The sequence below is a fragment of the Perca flavescens genome, chromosome 2 (genome assembly GCF_004354835.1).
Source record: "Perca flavescens isolate YP-PL-M2 chromosome 2, PFLA_1.0, whole genome shotgun sequence".
Taxonomy (NCBI): domain Eukaryota; kingdom Metazoa; phylum Chordata; class Actinopteri; order Perciformes; family Percidae; genus Perca; species Perca flavescens.
Genome location: NC_041332.1, coordinates 19,319,646 through 19,343,399, shown reverse-complemented (window position 1 = coordinate 19,343,399; position 23,754 = coordinate 19,319,646). Strand labels below are relative to the sequence as shown.

The window sequence follows — 23,754 nt, the reverse complement described above, 5'->3', positions numbered from 1 at the left end:
ATCAGACCGGTCCTAAGCCTCGTTTTATAATTTTTGACAGAAGTTGACTGAAATGCAGTGTTGATATAATTGTTCCATAGCTGTGCTCCCCTGTATCTAACAGAGAAGTGACCGAGCCTAATACGGAACATTGGAAGATGTGAACCTGTCACCTGCGGCTTGTCATCCAACATCTCACTTTGGCTGCTTATAATATTCCTCCTGCAATGCTGCTCATCTGCCGACCAAATAGCACAGAATATGTCCATTTCTTGCTGTTTAGACGTCTCTTAATGTGAAGCGGTGGCAGGAAATATTGAGTTTGCAGCAGCAGATAAGGCTAAAAGGGGCTGAACCCTGGCGCTATTAAAGCCGACTATCCCTGGCCCATGGCATCACCGCTTTACTGGTCCTTGACACTTTGGAGGAAATATATATGGCAAACTAAGAAAAATCAGCAGATTCTGAATTCAACTTTGTAATTATTTCTCGTCACTTTTTCTCCGTCTCCCACCAGAATGTGGACTGGGAGGCATTGCTGCAAAGGAAAGTGCCCCCTCCCTTTGTGCCCTCCATTGTGGGCAAGGAAGACGTCAGCAATTTCGACGAGGAGTTCACCACCGAAGCTCCGGCGCTCACGCCTCCACGTGAGCCTCGCGTGCTCTCCCGCAAAGACCAGGACAGCTTCCGGGACTTTGACTACGTCTCTGACCTCTGCTAATGGGCCGGGGGCTCACAGACCTAAAGGAATGTTCGATTTTGAAGGCTTCACGACGGTTTCATCTGAGCGGACCGACTGTCTCAACTGAGTGACTATCCGCTGACTGTTTGTCCGCCATTAATTACACTGTGAATGAATGTGGAGAGACCGGAGCCAGTCGTCTGTGTTTTGTGTGTATGCAGGGTTTTAAAGATGGAGGACTGAGAAAATAAAAGCTGGGACGGATAGCTGATGGGGTAAAATGTTGGACAAACGAAAGCCCCCTCTCAAATCATTGTACAACACACCAGTGACTCGTAAATCTTTACTAACATTAGCCTTTAAAATGCCTCCTCCCATACTCTCGTTTGTCAGTGTAGTCACCTGTGCAGCTGTAAGAGGAGGAGCTGTTGACTGTTTGGGGGTAGTTTAATGGCCTCTCATTCCAATGCCTTACATTTGTACTTGTATTTGATCCACAGAAAATCATTTTGTTTTTATATTGTGGCCCTTTGTATACAGCAGCAGGAACAGTGGTAAGATGTGCTGCAGAAACACTCTCAACTCAAAAAGAAAAAGGAAAAAGAGGTTTTGCCCGTGAGAGTGGAAGTGGTGACGTTCAGAGTGACTCTGTACTCAAAGCTTTCCCAGCAGTCGTATGATGATGACCCTCAGTCCTGCTGGCCGACGCTAGGCGAATTATGAATTAACTACGGGGTAAAGAACCACTTTCTGACTTTTGTTTAGACTTCTACCAACTCGTTTTCAAAATATGTGCTGGTTGGATTTTAATTTTTGCCACAAACGTGTAAAGAAGTCCTATTTTATGACCGTTGACTCCTCAACGCATTATTCAATACCCACCACGTACTTTTAAATTTGATATTTGGGTATTATACACAGTGTGATATTAACAGGTGAAGCAGTAATTCTTTTTAATTGAAAAAGAAAAATCTGAACACTAAGACTTGATGTTCAAGTAACATTACGGAGTCTGTCCATTTTGGGGTTGAGACACATTCATTCAGTTATCTATATGCTACCAGAGTTTTGTGAACATGAAGAAAGTAATTTCCCTCCAAGACGATTATATCTGACTTTAAACTCAACAAACACCGGCTCTAACTGTTGTTCTAGTTCCAGAACTATCCATTGTGTTCATTGCAATGTTTGCTATCCATTATGTAGGTAGTGATAAAATCATCTCTGTTTTAGCCAAAACCGATTAATATCTTAGTGATTTTGGAAAAGCTGGGTGGTTCCACAAGCAAAACTAACCTCATTAGCCACTTTTCCACAGAAGAGCTTGCTGCAGTGAGTGCTGCCTTATATCCCAGCAAACATTTGTTCATTTGAAACACAATGATAAATGTTGGAAAATATGAGCCAGTGGTAAACACTTTACCAATTCTGGGTTTGTTGTGAAGCAGTATGTATGGTGGTGTGGATCTTACTCCTCTTGTGTATGACAATACAAAACCATGTGAGAGTATGAGATGACTTATTTTATAAAGAAAACCTGGAGTGAATATTTCGTCTGTGTATTGTTGTTAAGTGTATGGGCGTGTTCATTCAAACCAAAGAAAGGCTCGAGTAATGATACCACAAAGGCAAGTAAAAAAGAAAGAAAGAGAAAAATAAGAGGCAATAACATGCATCTCAGTATAAAAAACAAAACAAAAAAATCATAGTATATAAGTAGTCATATTTGTGACTAAATGAATAGGTCAGGATCATAATTGGTCACTGACCTTTTTTGGATTTAAATTTCTGTTTGCAATAATTAAATATTGTTTATCACCTTTCAGTGGAATTGTCGTGACGATAGGTTCAGGTCATCTTTTTACATAAAAAATTATGGATTACTTTCATTATAGATGAATCTTTTAATTATTTGTTGGATCAAGCGATTAATTGTTTAGTCGAAAAAGATTTATATAATTGTTCATCAAAACTTGCCAGAACCAGGCGTCTCTTGCTTGTTTTGTCCAACCAAAAGTCCAAGGCCCAAATATAATGGATTGAAAATGACATAAAACGGCTACAAATCCTCACATTAGTAGGGGAAAAAACAGGGAAAGTCATTTCTGCTCATTAAAGTACTTAAATGATAAATTAGTTATCGAAATTGTTGCTGATTAATTTTCTATTGATAACTAATCAACTAATCTTTCAGCTCTATAATCATGTAGTCTATATCCACGACGGATGCATGTCTTTTCGCCGATGTCCGTTTCCTTCCCACTTTCTTTTTGTGGGAAATTTAAACTCCAGTTGATTTCTGAGGACTATGGTTAACTGCTCCTCAGATCTCTGCAGGGTAAATCCAGACAGCTAGCTGGACTATCTGTCCAATCTGAGTTTTTTTTCTCCCACGACTTAAACAACTTTTGAACGTACACGTTCCACCAAAACAAGTTCCTTCCCGAGGCTATTTTGCAGCGGCTCCATGCGGAGCTTAGCGCAGCCCATGCCGATTGTGATTGGTTTAAAGAAATGCCAATAAACCAGAGGACGTTTTTCTCCCATCCCGGAATGCAATGTGGACTAGCCAGACCCTCCGCCGCAGCGCTGTGTAGGAAGGTCTCGCAAAGCGAGACTAATAATGATGTAATACATCCATCCACAACAGTGGAACACATTTATGTTGAACATCAGCTTGTTTAATGTGATTATAAATATTGGAGAGAAAAAATAACATTGTGATATTGATATGACCCTAATTTAAACACAAAAACAGTCAGATTCATCAGTTTACTTGGGTTCCTTTGGGTTTCAGGACGGTGACCCCGAGGTCAGAGAGCTTTACTGCATCATCTGCTCAAGTGTCAGATCTGAATCCCTAAACCAGCTCCATGTTTGCTGCTCTGCATCCTGGCCTTTTACCTCCTGTGAAGAAGCAAACATCACTCATGGAAAAACAACTTCTGGTTAATCGATTCATAGTATTTATTTAAAGGTCCCATGACATGGTGCTCTTTGGATGCTTTTATATAGGCCTTAGTGGTCTCCTAATACTGTATCTGAAGTCTCTTTCCCAAAATTCAGCCTTGGTGCAGAATCACAGCCACTAGAGCCAGTCCCACAATGAGCTTTCCTTAGGCCAGGACACATCAGGCCGATTATGGGCCGTTGGACAGTCTGGCGAGGTCAGTGACTCAAATCTGTTCGGTGTGTCCCGTGCCGTTGTTCGTCTGGGGGGCTGTCGGAGTTCATTTTGGCCGACCTGACGTGTTCGGTCGGCGGCAGGGCCGTCGGGACTCACCCGGAAATGACGAGCGGAATGAGGTGACTACAGTCTCTCAAAATCTGATGAAAATCTTTTAAATTGACCTTTGTTGAGCTGAAATGAAGACAGATTCAGCAAGTGCACGACCTATTTCTCGCTTAAAATGTTTTCAGAAACACGTTTCAGTAAACTATTTTAGTACAATATGAGATCGTATTCTAAACGGCCGCCATGACAGTCCAGGTCTGAATTTCCGGAGAAAAACCCATGTGACGCGTTCGTCCAATCAGCTGCCGGTTTTCATTTCTTGGGCGACATTACAGATTAGCGTCTTGTCTTTTTGGTCTGTTCTGTGGCAGTTTTTTGGACCTCGGGGACTCGATGGGGTTTTCTGTCAACGGTTGGCCGTCGGCTATATGTGTCTACACCTTTTAGAATTTCTGTGTCTGTAGCTATTGAGGAGGAGAGAGGGGGGGGCAAGGTTGAGAGTGGGGGTGTGGCCTTGAACAACTGCCACTTTACTCATTTGAAAGCCATGATGTCTCTCTCTCATGGGTGGGCCAAATTCTCTGGGCGGGCAAAGCACAGAAAGAGGAGGTAACCTTTCTCCTTATGACCTCATAAGGAGCAAGATTCCAGGCCCATCTGAGCTTTCATTTTCTCAAAGGCAGAGCAGGATACCCAGGGCTCGGTTTACACCTATCACCATTTCTAGCCACTGGGGGACCATAGGTAACCTGACTCCGCCAGATGGATTGCTTCGCATTTGCTCGGCATATCCATCTGGGAACTTTCCGTTGGAGAACTTTTGGGAAGGGGCGGAATACTAGTTATTTGATTGGATGAACCATCTGTCTATCACCTATGTTGGTGATAGATGGGCCAAATCAACCAATCAGATCCACGGGCGTGAAAAAATACAACCACAAGCCCGCCCCTGCTGCTGCAGGCAAAGCATAGCTCGTAAGCTCAGCATGCAAGCAACATGTCGGTAAAGGATATTTGCCATTTGTGTAACGAGAATTTAGGAATAAAAGACACCATTTCAGGTTCCCGGACCATATTCCAAAAGAAGGATCCAAGAGAAAAAAAGCATTAGCGAGCGGCTAACAGAATTGGCTGATAATACTGGTTAGCTGATTGGATAAACCATCGGTCTATCACCACCTAACCCACCTCAAAACCAACGCTGATTGGCCCGGTTGTTTGGCTAACGGCTCCAAATTTTCTCTGCCTCAAGATGCCAGACTGATCTGCGAGTGGAAAACTGGAGCTCGCGAGATCAGGACGGTCTCACGAGGCTAGACCATAGGCAGGCTGGAGGAACTCATATTAATGTTAAAAAACCTCATAAAGTGAAATTTTCATGCCATGGGACCTTTAACGTGTCGCCTGTATGTATAGCCAAAATAAGTAAAACAGGCCAGTTCCAATCTGTCTTTCATGGGAAAACACAAGAGAGGGATAACTGCAGCGATGGTATGTTAAACTATTGAAACCTCTCTGCCTTTTAATAATGTGCAACACCCACATGCATTCTCTGCAAGTTGGGATACACACTGTGCTGAATGTCATTTACAACATAGCAGTGTGTATACAGTCAGTGAAAGCAACACATGTTGCTTCAGCGATTAAATTTCAGAGACCACTTGAAGTTATATGTTGAAGCAAAATACATACATCAGAGAAAATAGTACCAAAATGTCATAGGGGAGAAAATAAGACAATAGATTTTCAATACATGAGGAAAATGTGTTTTTATATGCAAGTGCTCAAATGTCCCTCTACTATTCAGGTATTATCAAATCACAGTGACAGCAGAGATGTCTGTTGTCACTACTGGACACCATTGGTGACATTTTTTTAGTATTATTATTATTGAAGGATGGTTTGTAATGGTAAAATATGAAGCTGCAACTAACAAATATTTTCATTATCTCTTACTCTATACTAATTTCTTATTTTATAAAATGTCAGAGTATAAAAAATCTCACAAGCATCCCAAATTGCTAGTTTTGTCCGATTAAGAGTAGCCTACAAAAACCCAAAGATATTTAAGTAGTAACTTACTAATAACATTGACGATGGCTTTGTTATTCAAGTGTCCCAGTAAACAAGCAATACCCTGAAGACCCTGAAACTGAAGCAGCTAAATGGAATTCAGCCATATTTAATTATTACACCTGTGCTTTGTCAAAATGTCTTCAGTAAAAAAAAAAAAGGCCTATGATATAAAACTGAGAAAAATAGCAATTATTTCAGAGGCTGGAACCAGATAATGTTTGGCTAATTATGAAAAAAGTTGCAGATTATTTTTCATCAATTGACTAAATTAATTGACTAATCGTTTCAGCTTTGGACTTAAACATTTACTTGCCCGCATGGCCACAGTGCATCATATCAAAGTACTTACCTAAACTTAACAAAACAAGCTCAACTCATTGTCTACTTACTTGTTCTGGAGCTTTCCGCCGTACATAGCTTATTCTGCAAATGGAATTTCCTCAGTTGTCACTGAATATGTTAAAAGCTAAGATGATTTTGTTTAAACATAGACAGTCCATTCAAACTAAGCAAACCATCTCTGCTGTTGAAGACCTTATGATAAATGGTCCAAGGCGCCATAACAAGTAAGTCTACTGCTTGTTTCCATTGAAATCAATTTACGTGGATTTTACAATGTTCCTCTTCAGACCCTGGCCCATAATAATAACCACTTGTATAGGTGCAGTTTAGTGTCCCAAATTATTTTCCAAAAACTGAGTGTGCCAAAGATACCATCAGCGGGTTTATGACTGAACGCCTAACCCTTAACCCTAGCCCTAACCCATCTTCCATAGGGAATTTATTGGGACACCAAACTGCACGCATACCCACTACAGTATGAAATGGGTAACGTTAAATGACTATTAATTGTAAAGGTATGACTTTGGTCACATTGTGTGTGTGTGTGTGTGTGTGTGTGTGTGTGTGTGTGTGTGTGTGTGTGTGTGTGTGTGTGTGTGTGTGTGTGTGTGTGTGTGTGTGTGTGTGTGTGTGTGTGTGTGTGTGTGTGTGTGTGTGTTTTGCTGGTCCAGCCTGCTTGCCAGAGAGGGGAGTCGAGAGCTCTGCTGGGAACTACATGGTGCTCAATTTTTCAAGATGTCGTCGTTGGAGCAGAGGCTGTCGCGAATCGAGGAGAAACTAAAGCAGGAAAATGAAGACGCTCGCCGGAGAATCGACCTTAACATCGACATGAGTCCGCAGCGACCTCGTCCGAGGCCAAGTGAGTGTCCACCCGGGAGGACCGGGGAGTCGGTAACAGGCAGAATAGCAGGGGTAAAGATCGGAGAGGCGGAGGGAGGAGGGACGGAGTGGCGGTGTTTTGCTGCTCCGTGCTACGACATGCTAACAGGCTAGCTACATAAACAAACACCGACTCAGCTTGCTCGGTTGATTTTACTGTAAAATGCTAACTTAACAAGTGGGACAATTTCTAAAGTTAGTAAAGGAAAAAAACAAAAAAAATTCAGCGCTGTCATGAAATGTCTAGCTGGCAGGCACGTCCCGAAATCTGCTCTGATTCTGTCAAACCAGCTAGGCTAACACAATCTGAGTGATAGTCGGTGGCAGGCCCAGCGTCAATCTAAACATTTGATGTAGCTAGTGTTCAGCCTAAACCTAAAATCATATGGAGGTGCCATTTATTCCCAGCTTAGCTATAGTTTCACATACGTGTTAAGCAGTGTGTTTGCTTGCGTGACTCCTGCGGCAAAGTCAGTTTTCACTGCCAGTTTTGACCCTTGACGAAACAGACGCTAATATGTGGAAGCTATTAGATCTAGCTAGCGTTACCAACCCTTATGTTGTTATGCGATATAAACTAACGTTACTACTAAATAATACACCAGATTTATATAGCGTTTTTAGAAGTCCCCAAAGACGCTTTACATAGTAGGATACAAATAAAAACAAGCAGTTAACATTTTAATAAATACAATAAAATTAAGATTGAAAGAAACTTATACTTAACATATACTTGTTCAATTCCAGTCTGTTGCTGACTTATTGACATAAACAATAATAGCTTTATTTATATAGCACCTTTTAAAAAGAAAGTTACAAATTGTTTTACAATAAAAGATAGAGGTATATAAGATCCAGCACTTAAGATATAACAATATACAAGAATATAAATAGTTACAACAAATACCATCTGTTAAGAAAAAGCTTGATAATTGAACCTTTGTTGAAAAGGTTGCAGTGAATCTTACAAAGGGACTTAAAGGAAGATACTGTGATTGCCAGTCTGAGATCCTCAGGCAGGGAGTTCCAATAAAGTCCCTCACAGTTTTCAGTGAATAGGAAGTGAGTGTTGTAAGAACTGGTGAAACAGTAATGTTTGGGCACTTGAACCGTCTGCAGGAGAAAACTCTCAAGCAAACAGAACAGCTAGTTCAACAGGGGAGTCTGCAACATACCTGTGCTGACTGATGTGTAACAGTGAAATAAACACTGTGGTGGAGACAGAAAGCTCTTTATTATCTTACTAGGTTAACATAGTGGGCTTTTCAAACTGGTAGCCAACAATATAAGAAACCCTATTCACTCACTGGCTGTTCAAAGATCATTCTTTCCTACAGATCATCACTTGTCTATTCATATGAGCTTTGAGAGACATTGACCACAAACCTGCTTCTTTTCCCTTTCTGTTCTTTTTAAAATGTTTTGTGAGGTTACGTCAGCTGTCTGTATTGTGAATTAGTTGAAGGAAAGGCTGGTGCTGTATTTTTTTATTATTGTCACCAAATCTCATGAAAAGACCAAAACCATGTTTTGACTGTGTATCCAAAGCCTGGTTTATTCCTCTGTGACGTAGACCAATATCTAGTAACGCTCCAATCCGACACTGACCTGATTTTAGTTGATTGGGTAATAACCATGATATTACCAAACTCCATTAAATACAGTTTTTGTCTTTAATGTCATTATAAAATTCAGTCTTTTCCATCATCATCAAATGGTGGTCATTGGGCCATTTCTCTTTCACCAGCAATCCCATCCTTTTAGTTAGCTTACATTAAGTGATCCCAATAAGTTCCACGCACTGAGTTATACAAATACATTTTTTGGGAAAAAGAGACCTGTGTTAGCGGGTCGGTACTTTGTATCAGCAGATACTCTGAGTTTCTAGTAGGTGTATCCCACTTTTTTATTTATTTATGTAATTATATATTTGTGACCTGTTTCTAAAGATTTATGACTTCAGTCCATAACCAGTGGACTTGGGGCTGAGTGCCACAGACAGGGTTTGGAAGTCGGAAAGTATTGAAAGATGGACTAGCACATTGCTGATTTTGGTCTTTTCGTAGAATTTATTGACAATAAGAAAAAGATAGAATAAAGTGTTTTTTTCCCTATCTGTGATGATATGATGGAGCGTGCGTGTGTGATCGTCTCAGTGTAACAGTGCAGTAATGTGCGTGTGTGTGTATATTTTCTTTCCTCTGTCTAGTCATCGTGATCCAGCTCAGTCCTGCTCCAGCCCCTTCCCAGCGTGCAGGTATCATTTAATCCACTCTCTCTGCCACTGCACCTCTCTTTCTCCCCCCCCCCTCCCCAACACCTGTATTCCCTGTTTCACCTTCTATCCCCTCGTCCCTCATATTTGTCTTTCTTATTTTTTTAATCCTATCAGACAAAAACGCAGGCAGTTCCCTACATTTTCTACACTAGTTAACTTTCCTTTGTTTTACTCCTGCCAGTAGAGCCTAATAGGCTTTCAATGCTACTACTTCACTTACTGTAATTACTCATGTTTATCTTTGTAACAATTTTATCCATGTTATTTTACATCCAGTGTAATAATAGTCTAAAAAGGACAGACTGTGTGGAAAAAAGATTTCTTATGCCTTTAACAAGTGGCTGTAAAATTCAGTTTACTCTCTCCAGCAAATACAGGGGCACATTGTATTTCAGCCAGATCGACTGAATTGTCTTTTAAGTAACATATAAGAAGTAACTTTTGTTGGCATCAGTTGACAAGGTTGGTTTTAGAGACACAGATTAACCACAACATTTAACATGCCAGAAGAAGACCCATACTTTCTCTCACACACTTAATTTCTGAAGACCAACCTCCACTGAGGGGTAGAAGTCCATGTCTGTGAAACCAGTTGTTGACCAGTTCTGATATTTTCTCCCAGCAGTTATTTACACCTCCCCTCAAATCACATCCTCTCTCCATCTTTCCATTCTGACTCCTCTCTCTGTCTGTGCCAGTGGCAGGGCAGTGTTGGTGTGTGTTGATGTTCACAGTGTGCGTGTGGACGTGTGTCAGATGATTAACCTTCGTTTTGCTGTAGGCAGAGAATCGCGGTGCATGTGGCTTTTCTGCACGATACAATGTTTTGGGTTGTGTTTTGTCCGACACCGTCTCTAATCTAGCATCCCCACTGGTCCGTCTGCAGGAGTGCTGTGAACACTCTGGCTGCTCTCTCCCTCTCTGTTTTCTTTGTGTGGCGACTGAGGACTTAATGTCCGAGACTGACTGACTGACTTCCAGCTTACTCTGCTATGCAGTTTTGGCCGAAATTCCCCCATCTTTCACTCTCTCTCTGTTTGATGTTGTTTCTCTGTTATTCATCTTCTGGCATCCCCCCCCCCGCTCCCCCTTCCTTTTGCAGCAGAACTGTGTGAGCTGGAAGCGGTGCAGCAGTTCCTGCGAGTATGTTGTGTGTGTGTGTGTGTGTGTGTGTGTGTGTGTGTGTGTGTGTGTGTGTGTGTGTGTGTGTGTGTGTGTGTGTGTGTTTATGTGTCTCCCCATCTCCTTGCGCTCTCTACCCGTCTATGCTCACATCCGTCCATCTGGAGCCAGCCGAGCTATGGAGATGCAATCTGTGCCAGAGACTGCCTGAGTCCTTCTTCCTCTCCATACTAACACCTCCTCCCCTTCACTAACTGATTCTCCCCTTACAGGCCGATCCATCCACAGGTGACTCGTGGATATAAACACCTGCTGGCACTCTCAGAAGAGCTGCCAGCCTTCTGCTACAAAAACTATAATAATGTTAATGATAATATTAACCGCTGCATGGTCCTCCTAAATGTTTTGCAAACTGGTTTCGAACATTAAAAAGTTGCTGGTGTGAGTTATATAATAAGCAGGGATTTCAACTTTTCTGAAGCCACACTTGGTGTTCATAGTCATAGTCTGAGCATTTGGTTGCATGACTTGGTTTGTGCTAATACTACTTTAGATTGTTCTCCTGAAGTTCTATAACATCTCCATGTTATCTTCCATGTCCAAAATTAGTCAGTGCTTGCTTGCACATACACCTGCTACGTCAAGGTCAGCTGAGTTTGAACATGTCCTTGAATGCATGATTTAGACCTACGGGGCAAGAAGCATGTTGCAACATCCAGGGTTATAAAGCCATTGAGGGGTATCAATCAGGCTGAGTCTCTTTTGTGTGGCTAATATTCAGTGTCAAATTACGGTTTATTACAACTTGGGTTTTATTTTCATTATTTCGGCCATCAGTTCTGTCGGTTACGATAACATTGTACTACTCACCAAAATACATCTCGGACATCTTGGAACATGGCGACATTGCTAAAGATGCACAAGCAAGCGGTTAAATGATCACACAGGTTGTAAAAATACACAACTTAGCCACACGTATTTGATGGAGAAAACAAAAGTTAATCGTAAAATGATTACTCAAACTGTCTGTTAACATCCGTTACATTTCACAGATTGACTCTCTGGTTCAACTTTAAACAATTTTTTTTCCGTGGTTGTGAACACTCCCAGTTGTCCTGTACAATGAGGGATTAATAACAACATTAAATGTGCTCTCACTTTTTGGTTTTTCCTCCAAATAAACAGTTGGGTTGTTTATAAGTTAACCTGTGTGATCAACTGATTGTACTTTTTCGTTGTTGGTCGTGTGTTTTGTGTCATGTGCATTCTGAGATCCCAGCAGTCATTTTAGTGTGGACAATGCTGCCATAACTAATAAAACTAATGGCTGCAGCTAATAATAGAAAACCCAAATGTTTATAAACCATAGTTTTCCTTTAAGAACGAACTGTGGAGCTCTACATCCCTAAACTGTACCTCCTAGGCTGCAGGCTAACCCTGTGATGTCCCTCCCTGCCTGAGAATTGTGTTGCTTTTGCTTTGAGATAACCGTCCTGTTTGTTTTAACGTTAGGTCGGGACGTCAGCAAAACAAAAACAAAGCTGTGACTTTGGGGAAATAAAAACAAGTTCATATGGTGGTTAAATACTACGCAGGGTCAAGATAGCAGGGCTCCAGTGAAAGAACTATTTGACCTCGCCAAAGCTAGTTTCCATTTGTCTCTCACGGGAAGTCATTTTCAGTCGGTACTAAACAGGATATGATAGAGCACATTCTTTTCTCATCAGACACTTTGATTTGTATAAAAAGAAAATCTGAAGCCCAGATTTTTAACAAGGAAATACAAAGTCAGAGAGACATTTGTTAAAGAAAGCTAATAAATCACAAATAATAATATACGTATTATCATATTCTCTAATGGTGCACAACAGCTTTAAACCACTAAAATGATGAGTCAGCGAATGCATGAATAAACATAGTCATCTTACACCTTCTGGCATGCTGGCCTCGGGTGCAAAACGCACTGTACCATTGGTTCTGTTTCTAATGTGTCATGTCCCCCACCCCAGCGCTCCAGCTGCCGCTGGCCAATGATGGAGGCAGCCGTTCATCATCTTCAGAGAGCTCCCCTCAGCACCACCCCTACCCCAGCCGCCCGCGACACATGCTCACCCTGCCCACGCCTCCATACGGCCTGCAGAAAAGCTTAGAGAAGTATGTGGACGCGTACACACACACAAATGCATCCACTCTTATCTTGCTATGGATATTCACACTAAAACATACTTCATGTAGCATTTACACTCCCTCACTTTGTGTGTTATTGTGTGTGTTTTGTACCCACAGTGCAGAGATCGACCAGAAATTGCAGGAGATTATGAAACAGACGGGTTACCTGAAGATCGATGGTCAGGTGAGATGTGATACATGTTGAGTTTCTCTAGTCTGGAAATGTTAATCTCCTACATGTCACACATTACATAACTTAAACCAGGGTGAGAGGTCATCAGGCAGGCCATATTTGAAACGTTTCTTATGGTCAAAAGACCAAAACCAACTAACATGTTCTATTAAGTCGGATATATCCTATTCTTTATTCCACTGGATGACGTGTTCCTTCATTACGATGAACATGGGCACTGTAGTTTATTTTAAATCAGTCCCGCATACTCGGTCCTGCTGCTGTAAATACTCCCAAGAGCTATACATTTGTATTAATACACAGCTGAAAATAGTCCCCAACAAATGTACGATTTCCTCCTGTTTGAGTAACATTAGCTTTAAACTACTGTTGCAGTTGCTTTAGGACATTTAGGTGGAAGATGAGCACTATAGACGGAGTAGGAAAATAGGAAAGTAACACATTGTTGGTCTTTTGCCTTTTCTTGGGACTTATTGACAATAAAAGAAATATTAAATAAGCCAGATTTATCCCTATCTTAGTTCTAAATGAGTTTCTTAACACATAAGTATTTTTAACACTTGTTGGTTCTCCTCAGTATTCAGAAAGAATCTATTTCACTACGATGAAAAAGCAGGTCGGCTGGTACAGTAAGGGAGACCATTGTTAAACCGGGTCAAGGTTAAAACCCTATGAAAGCAAACATACACGCCACTACCACAAGTGTCTTGGAGCAGAGAAGAGAATCTCTATCAAGTAAAACAACAGCCCTCTCTGGCATTGTTTTCTCTTTGACAATAAACCGATTATTATAAAAACTCAAAAACAGTGAGATGTGTGTTGTTTTTGTCTACCAAGATAAATTCGAGATAGAGAATGGGTTGGCTTCGTTTTGTTTGTTTTTCCTCCCTCCTAAAGCCCTCTGGTCCAGTATCGCATCCTGAGCCAGTCAAGGTTTGAAGATGCTGGGGAAAATGATTTGACTCATTGCTGTACTCCAGATTGTTTTTACTTCCTCTCATTAGCCCAGAGAGGTTGCTACATCAAGCACTCGATCAGACGTCACTCACAGCATCTCAGTCACTGGTGATTCAATTTTAACGAAGCAGAGACACAATGCATCGCCCCACTGTGTGCTGGTATTCTCAGACTTGGCCAATGGGGGAGCAGCTTAATTACACATCAAAACGTTTATGACTAAGTGGCCCAGAGGGGTTTACTGGGGAGATTATTACTTCTTACAAAGCAGAAAATCAGAACTGGCCTCTCATCTATTTTCAGCTTGGAGAGTTTGCATAAAAACAACTAACATTTGAACCAGTAATACAAATATTTTGAGAATGATCTGAAGTCTTGTTTTGTCTGTGGTTGTGCCTCCTTGTCCGTCCACAGCGGTATCCAGCGGAGGTGACGGACCTGATCAGTGAGGGGGAGATCGGCAGCGGGACCTGTGGACAGGTCTTTAAAGTGCGATTCAAGAAGACCGGCCATGTCATCGCTGTCAAAGTAAGACCCTTATGCACTCATCTGTTCACTGTTCACACAACACATAGAAAGAAAGAAAATGATAAAATGAGGACTATGAAATGCATCAAAAATATAATATTTTATAGCACAGTTACTTTAAAGGAACACGCCGACTTATTGGAACTTTAGCTTATTCACAGTAACCACCAAAGTTAGTCGATACATACCCTTCTCATCTCCATGTGTATTGTAACTCTGCCCCCAGCGCTAGCTAAGCCTAGCACAGATCCTGGAGGTAACCGGTTCCAACTAGCCTACTGCTCCGAATAAGTGACAAAATAACGCCAACATGTTCCTGTTTACATGTTGTACAGGGTGTACAAATAACAAGGTCACATGAGACACAGCCATCTTCTAACTAGGGGTGGGAATCACCAGAGGCCTCACGATACTTATGTCACGATACGATATTATTGCGATTTTAAACATATTGCAATATTCTGTGATATATTGCAATGTATTACCTTTTTTCCAACTTCAAATTTTTCCCAATTTCAAATGATGCCCCCAAAGGAAAATGTTGTTTTATCGAAAAAGATACATTTCTCTGTTTGTTCATCTCACTTCAATTTTATTGCTGCAAAATGGGATTGTCAAGCAGACAGACTGACCAACACATATATCATAAAAGATTGATACTTGGCGTCTGTGTATCGATACAGTATTGCCACGAAAAATATTGCGGTACTATACTGTATTGATTTTTTCCCCCCACCCGTACTTCTAACCGTATACATACTGGGAACTATATTCTCAGAAAGGCAAAGCACTGCTACTTCTGCTACTTGGGTGGAGTGATTTGCTAGCAGCACCTGAAGCCCTGTGGTGAGGAGCAGAGTTGGAGTAATAGAGTCAACAATTACTAGATAGTAAAAGCATAGTGACCTTGTTATTTGTACACGTTGTGACTATACAAATCACAACATGTAAACAGGAACATGTTGGTGTTATTTTGTCACTTATTCGGAGCAGTAGGCTAGTTGGAACCGATTACGCTAGGTTTAGCTAGTGCTGGGGGCGTCACACAGAGTTACAACACGCACAGAGATGAGAAGGGTATGTATCAACGGGGGATACGGTGAATAAGCTATAGTCCCAATAAGTTGGCGTGTTCCTTTAAAATAGAACGGAATTGGTAACCCAGAACGAGCTAAGAGACAGGCCCAAGAAATATTACCATATTACCTAAACTATATGTCACTTCTAGTTTAAAGCTCTTTCTATTAGTAATGTATTTCAATCAGAGGAGACGCTGTACAGAACAGTGCGTTTCCGATCATTTGTTTTAGGTTTGGGAAGACATAATTTACATTAATGAATTAATTGGCATGATTGATTGTTAGCATTCCTTGTAAGCTGCTGGTGTTTGTGGCTAGAATGTTTAAGCTGTGCTAAAAATTATTGAGAAGATGGGTTTCTGATAAACAACAGCAGCATTTAGACAACATTTGTTTTTGACAGGTAGCCAGGATCATTTGGAGTGCCATAAGTGTCCTTAATACGAGCATTGTGTTCTGTAAAATTGATGATCGAAACAAACATGGCTTATTTTTAAAATAAAAGAAAGGAATTCCCTGCAGGGATCATGAAGACATAACCTCTTAAACATTAGTCAACATGATCAAAATACAGCAGGAGCTTAATGCTAACTGACTCCGACTTAGCTCTCTAAATTTTCTGTTTCTGTTCTGCTTTAATTGTGACTAGTGTACCAACACAGTGGCAGTAATAACACCACATAACAACCCACCTATTTAAAAGATGACTTAATTGTAGAGTTCCGAGCTGTTAAACAACCAGGCAGTCAATCTGCGCACCAGGGGAGTCTTTGTTTTGTGATTTTCTAATGGCTTGTTTTTTACACACTCAGCATTGTGTGCGTGTTTCATACATTCAAATGCTGTCAGTAATGTGTGTGTGTGTGTGTGTGTGTGTGTGTGTGTGTGTGTGTGTGTGTGTGTGTGTGTGTGTGTGTGTGTGTGTGTGTGTGTGTGTGTGTGTGTGTGTGTGTGTGTGTGTGTGTGTGTGTGTGTGTGTGTGTGTGTGTGTGTGTGTGTGCGCGCGACACCAGCAAATGCGTCGTACAGGAAACAAGGATGAGAACAAGAGGATCCTGATGGACCTGGATGTGGTGCTGAAGAGTCATGACTGCCCTTACATCATCCAGTGCTACGGCGCCATAGTTACCAACGTGAGTGTCCCCAAAATACATACCGTCTGTATTCTTAACAAAATAGTAGGGCAGAAGTAAAGTATATTAGCATGCAATGTGACTGCTTTTACCCTTATACTGTACGTCCATGGACTCCCCTGTGGTACCTCCTGAATAGGGGTGTAAGAAAATATCTGGAAGGGCCATTTTCACAGGAGTCCATTGACCTCTCACCTCAAGATATGTGAATGAAAATGCAGTTTGGAGCAAAAAAACATGCAGTTTTTCTCATGCAGTACAAATGTGTTCTGCATACTGCAGCCCCTAAACAGTCTTTGAGTTGCATAAATTGGGTATTACTGGAAAGCTGAGACTCTTGTGGATGTAATGAGCTTAATTGTATTCATGTGTGATTATGTTAGTCCCCATAGTAGCCATTTCATTGTATTGAGACCAATTTTTGGAACTTGACCTCATTAAAAATATTATTATAAAATATTATATTGCAATACTGTATATTCAAGTTCAAGTTCGACTTTATTTATCCTTAGAAAAGGAAATTTGATTTGCAGCAGGATATCCAAAAACACACACATACATGTGTAAGCAACATTATAAACACAGCACAGGACACACATCAACACCTTCAATAGAGGCACCTTCCCCAAAACCAGTGACAAGATCCAATTGGACAGTACACTGGTCAATATATCATAATGAACAGTAATGAAAATAAAATAATAAATAAGAACATTTCTATATAAAAAATCCAATGATGTCACTCAAGTGAATTCAGGTTCCTAATAGCCACAGGAATAAAAGAATCCCTGGCACGTTTAGTTCTTAACATAGGCAGCCTAAAACGGCGACCTGAGGGGAGCAAATTAAACTCCCCAAAAAGTGGGTGATCAGGGCAGTTTAAAATTTGGTTAGCCTTACCCCTGACCCGTCTATCAAATATGTGTTGCAGCTGTGATAACTGTACCCCAACCACCTTAGACGCTACATTTACCAGCTTTGTTAGCTTATGCTTATTGGTCATTGGAAGACCACTGTACCACACCACGATACAAAATGTCAAGACTGATTCAATAAAACACTGGTAAAACAAAGTCATCAGAGTCCTGCACACGCTAAATGATTTCATCTTCCTCAAGAAGAAAAGTCTCTGTTGGGCCTTTTTACAGGCTGCATCTGTGTTGCTCTCAAAGGATAATTTACTGTCAATGATGGTTCCTAAGTATTTATATATGTATGTATATTGAGTCATAACCATGACTGTAACCCCTGTGTCATGATATGTATCGTATCGGCAGATTCCTGCCAATACACAGCCCTACCCCTGACCTTAACTGCTAAAGGCTGGATGAATATGTGTGTTGTATTCGTGTACAGACGGATGTATTCATTGCCATGGAGCTGATGGGAACGTGTGCTGAGAAGCTGAAGAAGAGAATCCAGGGCCCCATCCCAGAGCGAATCCTTGGAAAGATGACAGTGGCAGTAAGTGGGAGAAACGCACAGATGGGAAAGTGTACAACACTGCTCACTTGATTGTGTTGTTCTCATATTCTTCCTGTGTGTATGTTTCTGCTCCAGATAGTGAAGGCGTTGCTCTACCTGAAAGAGAAACACGGTGTCATCCACCGAGACGTCAAACCCTCCAACATCCTCCTGGACGCTAAAGGTCAGATCAAACTGTGCGACTTCGGCATCAGCGGACGCCTCGTTGACTCCAAGGCCAAGACCCGCAGCGCCGGTTGTGCTGCCTACATGGCGGTGAGTGAAAACCCACACAGTCGACACTCAAAAATCTACAAGTATCTCACACACAAAGTTACCACCTCCTGTCTAACACAATACAAAAAAAAAAGACGTATGACACACACTGATTCCCTGAATAGAGTGTTTCCTGTTCTTGAATCCTTTCAGCCTGAGAGAATAGACCCTCCAGATCCCACCAAACCTGACTATGACATCCGAGCAGACGTGTGGAGCCTTGGCATCTCTCTGGTAAAACGGCTTTCATTTCATTACCATAAAATAAGTGTACTTGTTCTTAAAGTAGGTGCTGAGCAATCCTGGGGTGCCATAAGAACTCGTAAGAACTGTCACATTTGAGCATTTCTTTTCTACATTTCATTGCAGTAAGAAAATTGCATTATTTACATGTTTACATAACATTTTCAAATGTGTCAAAATGGAAGAAATATGCAACACATCTCAAAATCATGCATATTAAAACAGTTGTAATGCACAGCGTGATGACGGAGGACCATGGCCTAAAAACTCAAGGAGCAACTGTAGTTTTCATTTCCATCAGTATGACGTGGATATTTGCACGATAAGATAAAGCAGCTCAACATTTGTTGTATGACATTAGCATATAGTCTTTAACTGTTATCATAGTGCTCTGATGTGCTGACCTCAGACCACCGTTCACAACCGGAGCTTGCTAGCTTATCATGAAGTTTGAAAGCCATAATTTTTTTTTTTTTTAATTGAAGTCAGGGATTTTTTGCCTCATCTCAAATTCCAGTTGTAGCTTCATCCATTATTCTGCAGCTGTGAACATAGAGTGGTTACCTGATAACACGTTCAAGTTAGAGAAGGGAACTCACAGAACATGCACTGAACATGGATGGATAAAAACACTGCCAAGAACAATTAATTATAAATTACTAGTTTTCTTCCTTGTTAGTAAAAAAAAGAACTTCCTGGTTGGAGGTTATTATTACTATTATTATGTTTGGGTAAAAAATAAATCCATGGGCAGCAGCATAGGCCGCCTGGGGGATTACATGGCCCTATGCACAATTCATTATAAGCATATAGGACGAGGTGGTGCTGCTTATTGACAGTGGATGAGTTAATGTGTCCTTGTGTCCTCTAGGTGGAGCTGGCCACGGGACAGTTTCCCTACAAGAACTGCAAGACAGACTTTGAGGTTCTGACCAAAGTGCTGCAGGAAGATCCTCCTCTGCTGCCCCTCGGCATGGGTTTCTCCCTGGACTTCCAGTCCTTCGTCAAAGACTGGTGAGTACTAATCTCACTCTAAAACTGATCCAGTCAGAGCTCTCAGGTCATCAGATGATGGTTTTCTAACTGGACATAGAATAAGATTCAGTTCTGGTGAAGGTGCTTTTAGCTACTTTGGTCCTGTTCTCTGGAACAAACTGCCTGATGACCTGAAATCTATCACAACTGTCTCCACGTACAAGAGTAAACTGAAAATGTTTTATCAGGCTTTACATGTTTACTTATACGTGCATGTGTCAGAGGTTTGATTCTCTGCCTGAATCCGATTGGGCCCGACCCAGACTGTGATTTCTCAAAATGTTCCTGGCCTTGGTACGGGTAGGGTGTGTGTAAATGTCCTGGTGTTTTTTGTTATTTTTTTTTGGTTTCTTTTATGCAGACCTTATAGTCTTTGTAATGAATAATACCGTTCTGTGTGTTGAGCGCCATCATCTGAATATCTTTTCAACTTAGACGCATGGATTAAAAAGCACACTGGTAGAGAATATCAACTAGGTGTGTCCCCGATTAAGAATATTCATAGTCGAATCAGAAGTCTTATCGACTGATCGTCGAATCATGTGGCTGGGGTCGACCGTCGGTCACAGATCATGGAAAGTGAAACTTAAATTTGTCACTTAGTGGTTGGATTTATTTACCCACTTTAAAAAGATTTATTAAAAGCTTAAAAGATTCGCAACAAAACCGATTTAGAGCGTTGCAGGGAAAGGTTGCAGCGGTCTGAACCGGCCCGGAGGCTCAACGAGCACCCGCGAGCACAGTATATGGTCGAGCGACCCAGAGAGTGACTGAAGAGAGCGAGCGTTGTTAAAACAAAGCACTGGCGGAGCCATTGTGTTTCCCGGTCCAACTGTCCGTCCCATTCTTGTGAATGAGATATCTCAGGACCTCCTGGAAAGAATTTCTTCAAATTCCTCAGGATCAACAAATTAGATTTTGGTGGTTAAAGGTCAAGGTCATATGACCTCACAAAACACATTTTTGACCAAAACTCAAGAATTCATACACTAATTAACTTTTTACACAAATGTCTAATAAGAACCGGTGTGTAATAACTAACAACAGAGGCAAAAAAAAATGTAATTTCCCCTTGCGGGATCATTAATCTTAATAGAATAAAATTAAATGAAGGTCAACTTCACTGTGGCATCAAATCAAAACGCTTTACTGGCCATTATTCAGCGCCAAAACTCAGGAACAGAAGCGGAGACATTTGTCGGATGCTGAATTGATGACACTAATCCTGTGGTAATCTGGTGATTAAATAGATCTTCTGTGCATGACGGGTTCAGGTTTCGCCCCAAAAAGCACTTAATACCTTCTATTCAATTATTTTAAAGCTATAGTGCGTAGTTTCTGTCTCCCCCATGAGGAATTCTAAGTAATGACAACAAAACTGTCGGCGCGTCCACAAGATACAAGCCTTCTGTGACCGCGCACCGTAGTGTTAATTTTGTCACCTTTTTTTAATTTAGTCTTAGTCTTGTGCCAAAACATTTTGTTAGTCAAGTTTTAGTTGACTAAAAGTCTCGTCATTTTAGTCTAGTTTTAGTCAAAAGAGAACTCAAGGTATCTTAGTCAAGTTTTAGTCGACTAAAAGTCTCGCCATTTTAGTCAAGTTTTAGTCAAAACATTTGTCTTTTTTTTAAATAAATTATTTCTGATAACCATTTCAGTCAAATAGTTATACAAATAAATAAATTATATAAAGTTATATAAATATTGAGCCTCTTCCTTATTTCACCAGTAAACGACAAAAACAACCACTGCACGGCAAAAGGGATATTTTACACTAAAATAAATGCAGCACGAAACTGGCGAGGCGTATTTCAAGTGAACGCAACATATGTGTTGTTTTTCAGTGAAATAGAGACAAAACCTTTACACCGTTTAGCTGTCCGCATTGTAACCGTGTTTACTCCAACTGCTAGCTAACAGCATGCTAACGTTACCTGCTGCCGAGTGTAGTGTTAACTAGCACCCCGTGCAGCGATGTTTCGGTTGACTCTAACGTCCGTTTAGGAGCATCAGAGAGAAGCGCAGGCATTTAAGTGGCACCAAAATCTGCGTTGCTATTAGGTCTGGTAGATAACGGTCGTTAGGGCACCTGTCGGTGCCGTAGCATTGGGTCTCGGTAACAGCTGAATATTCTATCTCATGATGAAAAAATAGAGACGATTGTAGACGAAAATAAAGAGAGATTTTATCTTAGTTTTTATTTTATGCAAAAAAAATTTGTCTCGTCTTTTTTCGTCAACAATAATGCATGTTAATTTAGTCTTAGTCAGTGTTTTTGGACATCGGCGCGGTCTCGTCATCGTCTCGTCTTAGTCATGGAAAAAAAAGTCGTTGACAAACATATTTAGTCTTGTCTTGTCTGACGAAATTAACACTACCGCACCGCCCCCTACCCCCCTCCTCCATGCAGTTGCTAGTAGCCAAGGAGGACACGAAGGATTCAAAAAAAATCTTCACTCGAGTTTCTGAGCGGAAAAGTCACAGGACGACACAATCTTCTGAACATAGCCATACTGAGAAATACAGAGAGAGTTTTGTGGAGCTGATAGTCTTAATTAGCTTTGTAGCAACTCATTTGGCAATGGCTTGAATGTACCGGATGTTCATTAATATAAAAAGTTACGCACTAAAGCTTTAAAGTCCTCACGCCATATATTATGAGTCTGGACAGACATGGATGTAAACTACAACTTGACTGGTTGGCAGAGCTGGAAATCCTAGTTTGTTCTTGTATTGTTGTCACTGTTGCTATATGCACTTTCATGTAAAGAGAGTTTAATTTCCATGTAATGAAATGTGCAAATATGAATAAAATTGTCTTAACTTGCCTTAAAATGTATCTTTTAAAATTCACAGCCTCACAAAGGATCACAGAAAAAGGCCAAAATACCACACGCTGCTGGTAAGACACCAGTCATAATGATCAACAAACATTTGGTTGAGATGCATCCGAATTACCCAATGGTCAACTGTAACTGAAATGTCTGCCTTCCTCTGTATCTCTTTGTCTGTCTCCGTCATCCAGGAGCATAATTTCATCCGCCGTTACGAGGTGTTGGAGGTGGATGTGGCCGGTTGGTTCCAGACGGTGATGGATCGCACCGAGTCGCCTCGCAGCAGCCAGTGTTACAGCCATCAGCACCAGCTCCACTCGCTCTTCAGTAGGTAGCCTAGCCCAGCCCGGCGTTAGCTTAGCCTGACGCTAGTCTTGCCTAGCTTTAGCTTTGCCAAGCCCAGACAGTCTGTCCTAGTCAAGCCCAGCGTTAGCAGCTAAGCATAGCGTTAAACTCAGCCCGCCTGTCCATCAGTCCACCGGAGAACCTGAAGAGCCCAGGGAGGAGGGGGAGAGACGGAGACTTGATGGAGTGATGGACGGAGACATGGACTGATGGATGGATGGATGGATGACACAGGTGGTTCTGTTTATCAGTGTGTTGAATCTGGACAGGCAGACATGGGAAGGAGGGGGAGAGAAAAAGGTGCACACTGCAGTTAGCTTCATTCATTTACACACTGTTGCGTCTCGTCACACTATCATATCACGTCACATCACTGTGTGTAACAGCCACACACACACTCACATACAAACTGTGTGTGTATCTTGTATGTGTTTCTACATTTCGTCCACTTGTCATTAGTTTCTCACCTACATGTCTATCTCCAGCATTGATCCAAGCCGTTGGAGAAGTCAACAGAGTAGTCACTACACTGGATTAAAGCATCTGCTACATTAGCAAACCTGAAACTCTATTGTACATAAACGTTCTGGAGGGCAACAATGTCCTGTGCAATTATGATTCTTCAGGTGTTTCTATTATCACACATTCTCAGGCTGTGTGTGTGTGTGTGTGTGTGTGTGTGTGTGTGTGTGTGTGTGTGTGTGTGTGTGTGTGTGTGTGTGTGTGTGTGTGTGTGTGTGTGTGTGTGTGTGTGTGTGTGTGTGTGTGTGTGTGTGTGCGCGTTTCCTCACCTTCACACTACAGCTGTAACACACAAACCACAATTAATTAATCAGTTAGCTGTGCTCCATTTTTAATATGTAAGGATAGTAACTCTTATTAACTTTCGAATATCCGTCATTGTA

The 23,754-nt window shown here is 41.3% G+C and overlaps 2 protein-coding genes across 5 annotated transcripts in view; both read left to right on the top strand.

Moving 5' to 3' along the window:
- The window catches only part of pkn1a (protein kinase N1a), a 58,705-nt gene extending 56,492 nt beyond the window's left edge, over positions 1–2,213 (top strand). For all 3 annotated transcript variants that reach the window (XM_028600461.1, XM_028600467.1, XM_028600454.1), the window contains exon 23: positions 497–2,213. In XM_028600461.1, the coding sequence (XP_028456262.1) occupies positions 497–700 (204 nt within the window). In that variant the 3' untranslated portion in view covers positions 701–2,213. The remainder of the gene's footprint in view (positions 1–496) is intronic.
- Positions 2,214–6,384: 4,171 nt separating this feature from the next.
- On the top strand, positions 6,385–23,534 carry map2k7 (mitogen-activated protein kinase kinase 7). Of its 2 annotated transcripts, XM_028600800.1 has the most exons (13): positions 6,385–6,538; positions 6,986–7,173; positions 9,403–9,450; positions 12,603–12,747; positions 12,880–12,946; positions 14,327–14,440; positions 16,533–16,652; positions 18,009–18,116; positions 18,213–18,392; positions 18,546–18,626; positions 19,507–19,649; positions 22,527–22,572; positions 22,696–23,534. In XM_028600800.1, exons 1-13 carry the CDS (start codon positions 6,402–6,404, stop codon positions 22,837–22,839), a joined length of 1,521 nt encoding a protein of 506 aa, XP_028456601.1. In that variant the 5' UTR covers positions 6,385–6,401; the 3' UTR covers positions 22,840–23,534. The 2 variants fall into 2 exon arrangements, with proteins under 2 accessions (XP_028456601.1, XP_028456609.1); XM_028600808.1 differs by lacking the exon at positions 9,403–9,450.
- The last annotated feature ends 220 nt before the right edge of the window (positions 23,535–23,754 follow it).

Excerpts from the sequence above, each read along its gene's own strand:
- map2k7 (XM_028600800.1), top strand. The coding sequence starts at position 6,402 with ATGGAATTTCCTCAGTTGTCACTGAATATGTTAAAAGCTAAGATGATT. Across the intron at positions 12,748-12,879 it reads CTGCAGAAAAGCTTAGAGAA|TGCAGAGATCGACCAGAAAT; the intron begins GTATGTGGACGC and ends TTGTACCCACAG. Across the intron at positions 18,627-19,506 it reads GGAGCCTTGGCATCTCTCTG|GTGGAGCTGGCCACGGGACA; the intron begins GTAAAACGGCTT and ends TGTGTCCTCTAG.